The sequence below is a fragment of the Primulina tabacum genome, chromosome 7, assembly GCF_025594145.1.
Source record: "Primulina tabacum isolate GXHZ01 chromosome 7, ASM2559414v2, whole genome shotgun sequence".
NCBI lineage: Eukaryota > Viridiplantae > Streptophyta > Magnoliopsida > Lamiales > Gesneriaceae > Primulina > Primulina tabacum.
The window spans coordinates 40390645-40398635 of record NC_134556.1 but is presented as its reverse complement, the minus strand read 5'-3'; the positions used below and the strand labels follow the sequence as shown (position 1 = coordinate 40398635).

Sequence of the window (7991 nt, the reverse complement as noted above, 5' to 3'; positions counted from 1 at the left end):
AAAAATTTATGTCAGAACCAGAAAACAGAACTCGATAACTCCGTTTCGGAAATGTCGGGGGAAAATTAAGAATAAAAATATAACATTTCTTAGAACAATTTCTTCACATGAAATACCATATTTTTTTCATCTAACCTTTTTTTAAAAAACCAGCTTAGTTATTTATTAATTGAGCTGAAAAAATATGCAGAATATCATAAATAATCAAAATAAAATTATTTTAAACTAAATTTAAACTGTTTTGAAAACCATATAAACTATTTTATATGTTTCGTTTGCTTATTAAATTATTATCATTTTCCTTTAATAATAGTAATAAAAATTGTTCAACTCACAATTTTTTTATAAAATATTTTAAAATTTGTTCTAAGAATAAATATGTATTTGAACAACTATTCTATAAAACATTTTTAGAATTGAAAAAAATTTGGGCAACTATTTCAAAAAAAAAAAAAAAACGATTTCAATGTTAAAAATAATAAGAAGTTACTTGTACAACTATTTTATGAAATAACTTTTAATTATTGTTTAACCTGCGTTGTTTTATTATAAAAATATTAAAAAATAAATCTCAATTATTCTTTAAAACTGTAATTGGAGAAAATTTAAAAATATATATGTTTAAAAAATATTTTACAAAAATCTTACCCAACATATATTTTAAGTTTTTTCGCTTATAAACAATAAAAACACTTTTAAAGTAATTTTCCAAACATAGTCTTGATATTATCGTTGATAAAAAAAATACTCTCTGGTGTTGTTTTTGAGAGTACAGAAGTTGGATGACAATTCTATTAAAAAGTTGGGTTGGAATAAATTTCGCATTACAATGCTGAAATATGATAGCCATAGGACCATCCACTTTAATTAAGATTTTGGAGTCCTATATATTTGTTGAAGGGCCATTTTCTTCCATGTCGACTCAATTCATGACTTATCCCATACCACCCCTATAGCCACTCCCCCAGTCTAGAGTTCTGGTGACTGTTTATCGACTCATGTCATAAGATATTAATAGTGTTATTCTCGATATATTGAGTTGGACTCAGAGTCAACAACGTATGGCCTATCGATTTTTTTTCACTGTGATACTAACTGAAAATTTAGAGTTCGATTCTAGCAGATGAGGCTAGTTCAGCGCATGCTTCAAATGAGCTCTAAGCCTGAAATTACGAAGAAGACCGTTAGAAGAGGGTCGGGGAGGTGTCCCGACATAGTCCCTCTGACGCTCAAGTTCAGACATCGATGATATAAGAGGAGAGCAGCTATGGATGCTGCTGAAAAACAATATAGTGAATCTTCAATTAAACATTTAAATATGATATTTATAGGAGAATACATGGATCTATCATGGACCTTCCATCTGATCTAGGAATGGGTCGGGGGTTCGAACCTGATCTTGAAGAGCCCATCTATGAGGTATCATACTGGATTCTCATGTCCGCCCGCAGAATCATTCTCCTGGCTCACATACATATTAGCAGAGGTCTTGTGGTTGGGCTCATTTGAGCATGCATGAGACGATGGATAAACATGATTATTGAGAGATTTCAAATATCCAGAAGGTGAAAATATTTGGCTATGTTTTACATATGTACGAAGCACTGTTCGGAAAAGAATTTTAAACTTTAGAGTATTTTAATATTTTAAATTGATCATCCCGACTTATATCATATTATTCAAAAATTATACAAAATTTACATATAATTTTTTTTAAAAAAAATTGGACCAGCCTGGGTACACAAGCACGTGACTCCGCCAATGGTACAAAGTAAATGTATATTTAAGATTTTTCTTGATATCCCCTGTATATGTCCAAAAGATTCATATAATATATCTGTCTATCAAAAAATAAGTTATAATTATTAAATTAAATTTGTCGATCAACAACTTTATTATTATGTAATTAACTTGTCCGCTCCAAGTTCGAAAAGTTTATTGAAATGGAATAAAATATGCTTTGCTATAATTTTTTTTAAAGGTTTAAAACTTGTGCAAAAATAAATAATGGAGCCTCGGCCCGATATATACGGTGTTGGCACGTGGGACGATCCGACCAAAGTCTTTGCATGCGCGACATGCGTCTCCTAGTCAATCAACAGAGCAAGCACAGATACGTACAAATTAGGGCATCCACTTTCATTTCACCCCCCTAACTATACAGTTTTTACCATTCAATCCCAATTTTTTTAATCCAAAATTCCGAATTAAAGTTGTATTTTGATTGATGAAATCCAAATACAATATATTCAAACGTATTTTTTAGTTAAAAAGAAACAAGACCATGAACTTCAAATTCATTCATTGAATATTTATAGAGTATTTCATGTTGTATGTGCTCCTCACCTAGATATGTTGGATATTCAGAGACGTTGGCAGTGAAATGAACTGGAGCATCTTGCTTATCGAAGAAGAGAATAATTAATTGACAAATTTCATATATTATTTTATTGTTAATGATAAAACTACAATCAATAATAAATTTATCAATTCAGTATATCTAAATGTTTTATGTCATAGCACATCCAAAGTATAATTTTTTATACTTTAACTGATTAACTACTTTCACAATCTTACGTAGTATATAATTTTAATATTAATCTATATGATAACCAATGCAACATCATTAAAATATATCTATCAATTTCTTATATCATAATGAATACAAATAAATGATTGGAAAACTTGATATTAAAATTTTGAAAAATTCATTTGAAGGTTTAAACAAAAATTTGTGAGAGTAAAATAGACGACAATTATGGAAAAACACTTTTAGCATACAAAAATTATGTTTGTATAACTGATGAGATTAATCTATATATCATTTTATAATTCACGGTATAATAATTTAAACTGATTTCCTTATTAATGATATGGAATTTTCTTAATTAATGATTTGCGTGACCAATTTTATATTTTTCCTTTGCTACCAAGATAGATGCCTTTTAATTTTAAAAAAAAATTGTACAATACAAATATATTAAATTGTAGTAGAGTTTGAGATAGAAAAATAGGGAGTGATGAAAGGAAAAAATAATCCAAGGTGTAAATTGTAATTAACGAATATATTACTAGGGTGTAATACGAATAGAATTATAGTTGGGGGATTAATTGAGATTAACCCCAATAGTATTTATACTTACATCCCAACACAGAACGCACAGTGGGTCGGTGAGGTATTTTGCAAAGTAGATTCATCGGATCTCTCCCGCTGTCCCCCACCACTGTTTCCTGCTCTCTGTGGAAATAGTAGCAAAAATTGGGAAAAAAGAAAAAGGAAAATTGGGGTCTTAATTTTTAGCTCTCTGTTTCTGTGTTGTCTCGCCTTTTCTTTTTCCTTGATTCCTAAAGCCAACAAAAACAAAAACCCTCGTTAGCTTTTCTCTCTCTTCTTTTTTTACCCTCACTTGTTCCAATCTCTATCTGCACAGCAGAACCTTATCGTCTCAGCTTTCTTGAACCATAGAGTATATTCATTATATAGCTCCACCCACTATGTTTGGTTTATGTTTTCTGTTAGTGGGTGTTCTTGCATTGTAAGGTATGCTGAGTTACTTTGTGCTTTTGTATCTGATTTGGTGGGGGGGCTGGTGGGTTTTTTTCCCCGGATTGAAGCTAAAAAGGCGAGATTTTTATGGGTGTGTTGGTTTGTATTAATTATGATTTTCTTAGCTATTGTTTGGGGTTTGTTTGGTTATATTGTTCTTTCTCGCTTTTCTTGGTTTCGATTATTTTTATGACGTTATTTTTGAACTGGTGATATGTTTTTGCTTTTGTTCTGCAGGTTTGACTCATTCAGATCTGAAGCTGTGAATGAAGGTTTTCTTTCTATCTACCATACTTTCATTCAGTTTATTCTTTTCAAAAATATAGGATGCTAGATTTGGTTCTTTTCTCATTTTCTAGTGTTCATTACCCCTTGTAAGCCCACTTTAGTGAATTTTTCGTGATACATTGGCAGTTCGATCGTTGTTTCTTATGTATGAAGTGCTTATAATTAATTTCTGCTGAGATCTCTAAAGAAATTGTGCCTGCTTACGGATTTAGAATTTTGCGGGTACAAAGAAATGCAGAGGCCTCCACCAGAAGATTTTTCTCTTAAGGAGACCAACCCACACCTAGGTGGAGGGAAGGTCACTGGAGACAAGCTCACGAGCACCTATGACCTCGTTGAGCAAATGCAATACCTTTACGTCCGTGTTGTTAAGGCAAAAGATCTACCTGGGAAGGACGTGACTGGTGGATGTGATCCTTATACTGAGGTTAAGCTTGGTAACTATAAGGGAACGACCCGTCATTTCGAGAAGAAGTCGAACCCTGAATGGAATCAGGTATTTGCTTTCTCCAAGGATCGGATTCAAGCCTCGGTTCTTGAGGTCACTGTTAAAGATAAGGATGTAGTGAAAGATGATTTTATCGGCCGGGTGCTGTTTGACTTGAATGACATTCCAAAAAGGGTTCCCCCAGATAGTCCTCTTGCCCCCCAGTGGTATCGGCTGGAGGATAGGAAGAATGATAAGTTGAAAGGGGAGTTGATGTTAGCTGTTTGGATGGGTACTCAAGCGGATGAAGCTTTTCCTGAGGCATGGCATTCTGATGCTGCAGCGGTAAGTGGCGCAGATAGTATTGCGACTATCAGGTCGAAGGTTTATCTCTCTCCAAAGCTTTGGTATTTGAGGGTAAACGTAATCGAAGCTCAGGATTTGCAGCCAACTGATAAAAGTAGGTTTCCAGAAGTGTTTGTGAAGGCCATCTTGGGAAATCAGGCACTGAAGACGAGGATCTCCATGAACAAAAGTATCAATCCTATGTGGAATGAGGATTTGATGTTTGTGGCTGCAGAACCATTCGAGGAGCCATTGATTTTGAGTGTAGAAGACCGAGTTGCTCCGAACAAAGATGAAGTTCTTGGAAGATGTGGTATTCCGTTACAGTATGTAGACAGGAGATTGGATCATAAACCAATAAACACAAAGTGGTTTAATCTCGAGAAACATATATTAGTCGAAGGTGAAAAGAAAAAAGAGGTCAAGTTTGCGAGCAGGATTCATATGAGAATTTGCTTGGAAGGTGGTTACCATGTTCTTGATGAGTCGACTCACTACAGCAGTGATCTTAGACCAACAGCAAAGCAGTTGTGGAAATCAAGCATTGGGGTTCTGGAATTGGGTATTTTGAATGCTCAGGGGCTGTCGCCGATGAAAACCAAAGATGGGCGGGCAACAACAGATGCTTATTGTGTTGCCAAGTTCGGACAGAAGTGGGTAAGGACAAGGACAATTCTTGACAGTTTTTCTCCCAAGTGGAACGAACAGTACACATGGGAAGTGTTCGACCCTTGCACTGTATTAACCATTGGTGTGTTTGATAACTGTCATTTTCAAGGTGGAGATAAAGTTGGAAGGGATTCTCGAATTGGAAAGGTCCGAATTCGACTTTCTACTTTACAAACAGACCGTGTGTACACACACACACATCCACTTCTTGTTTTGCATCCTAATGGTGTCAAAAAGATGGGTGAAATTCATTTGGCTGTACGTTTCACTTGCTCATCCTTGTTAAACATGATGCATATGTACTCACAACCGTTGCTGCCCAAAATGCACTACATTTATCCGCTAACTGTCGGCCAGCTCGACAACTTGAGGCACCAAGCCACTCAGATAGTCTCCATGAGGCTGAGTCGAGCCGAGCCTCCTTTGAGGAAGGAGGTGGTGGAGTATATGCTCGATGTGGGCTCTCACATGTGGAGTATGAGAAGAAGCAAAGCTAACTTTTTCCGAATTATGGGGGTTTTGAGTGGGTTAATCGCTGTTGGTAAATGGTTTGATCAGATATGCAATTGGAAGAATCCCATCACCACCGTTCTGATTCACATCTTGTTCTTGATTCTGGTTATGTATCCTGAGCTTATATTACCAACTATTTTTCTCTACTTGTTCTTGATTGGAGTATGGTACTATAGATGGAGACCAAGGAATCCACCCCACATGGATACCCGCCTGTCTTGTGCCGATAATGCTCATCCAGATGAATTGGATGAGGAATTTGACACTTTTCCGACATCACGGCCTGCCGACATTGTACGGATGAGGTATGATCGTCTCCGAAGCATTGCTGGACGGATTCAAACTGTTGTGGGGGACTTGGCAACACAAGGGGAGAGGCTTCAGTCCCTGTTAAACTGGCGAGATCCCAGAGCTACTGCTTTGTTTGTCATTTTCTGTTTAGTTGCTGCCATAGTTCTCTATGTGACACCTTTCCAGGTCGTGGCTCTTCTGACTGGATTTTATGTTTTGAGACATCCCAGGTTCCGATACAAGCTTCCTTCCGTGCCGCTTAACTTCTTTCGAAGGTTGCCGGCTAGAACAGACTATATGTTGTAAGTGGTTCGTCGAGTTCATTCCCTTTTTCATCATGTTGGTTTTTAAATACGGACTTTAGTCCGAATGGATCTTCTTTGATCCAAATATTTCACAAAGTGGTGAAGTTCGTTCTGTGGTATGATGTGTAATGTCTCGAAACTTGCATATTTTGCGAATTTTCAGGTTCTTTTAATTTTTTTTCCCTGGTAATTTACGTTCAAAAGTTGGTTGTGTAGGAGACAGATGCATCGATCTCTACTCTCTAGTTGCATAGGTTGTCATATGACTTGATGTGTTCTAGATGACGTGTATCTTTCATCTTTAATGGTAGATTATATGAAAGTATGAAACTGAGTCCATTTTGCATTGCAACTGAGTCCATTTTGCATTTGCAATTAAGTTTTATATATGGTTGTTGGTTCTCACTGTGAATTGTGATGCCCGATGGTTCGATGATGGGTTTTTTTTTTTTTTTATCAAGGGCCATATTTAATTTCCAGATGCATTATGGGTCCTAGTTTCTTGTGCTTCATTTGAAGCAAGAGTTGCTAACAACCTTAGAAGGGATGTTTTGCGGCCTGGAACCTGGATTTGTGTTAATATTATTTATTATAGTGTGAATATAATTTTTTTAAAAAAGTTTATGGATTAATTTAAAAAAAATTAAAAAAATCAATTTTTAGTTAAAAAGGTAATGATTTTTTATTTTATTTATTAAATAAATTAGTATTATTTTCAATTTTATGAGTCAATAGAAGTTTATGATTTTCTTATGATTAGTGTAATAATTTTATTAAACATTTTATTATTTTTTCATAATATAAAATATAAAATGTAATTTATATAAACAAAAGAAAAGTTATTTTATCGATTATATATATATATATATATATTCTTTAAGAATTATAGAATTTTATTTTTATCATGCATGATTATTTAACTATTAAGAATTAATTATATTTTTGAATTATTTTTTATTATTATCGAATATTATATTTATTTGTATAAATTAAAAATCAAAATCAATTCAAAATTTCATATAATATTAAAATAAAAAGTTATTAAATGAGCAATAACTCAATTTTCAAAAATACATGTATATGGAAAGATACATTTTGAAAATTAAAGACACTGGTATAGATGGATAAAACTAGAGAAGATGATAAGAGAAGTAGTGTGTAATCAGATAGGGAAAGAAAGAGCTTGTGTATGAGTTGGAAGTTTTAACAATCTATCTAAATCTTTGGGTTGAACGAAAGATAATTTTCGACGTTGTAACTTAAATTTTAAGATTTGCATGTTAATGAATTTAATCAAGTTCATAAAAAATTTGAATACATAACTTGACTTTTTAAAAGTCTATGAAAATTTATTTTGAATAAACTTTTAAAATTTTTAAATTTATTACATCGAATACAAACCCTTAGTTTATTTTGAATACACTTTTAAAATTTTTAAAAATAATTAAATTTATTACATCGAATACAAACCCTTAGATAAGGGCCAAGAGTTGGTAATGCTGGAAGAAAGTTCAATGCTTCTTTTCTGTACAGGGACCAACTTTTTCAGAGAAAATTTGGCCTTGTCAACCAAATCACTCACTGATTCCTATAAAATAACTACTTT

The 7991-nt window shown here is 33.7% G+C and overlaps 1 protein-coding gene across 2 annotated transcripts; it reads left to right on the top strand.

Moving 5' to 3' along the window:
* Positions 1-3161: 3161 nt before the first annotated feature.
* On the top strand, positions 3162-6731 carry LOC142552084 (FT-interacting protein 3). Of its 2 annotated transcripts, none has more exons than XM_075661702.1 (3): positions 3162-3541; positions 3785-3819; positions 3962-6731. In XM_075661702.1, the coding sequence occupies exon 3, from the start codon at positions 4068-4070 to the stop codon at positions 6384-6386; it is 2319 nt and encodes a 772-aa protein (XP_075517817.1). In that variant the 5' UTR covers positions 3162-3541; positions 3785-3819; positions 3962-4067; the 3' UTR covers positions 6387-6731. The 2 variants fall into 2 exon arrangements, with proteins under 2 accessions (XP_075517817.1, XP_075517818.1); XM_075661703.1 differs by having other exon boundaries at positions 3162-3638.
* The last annotated feature ends 1260 nt before the right edge of the window (positions 6732-7991 follow it).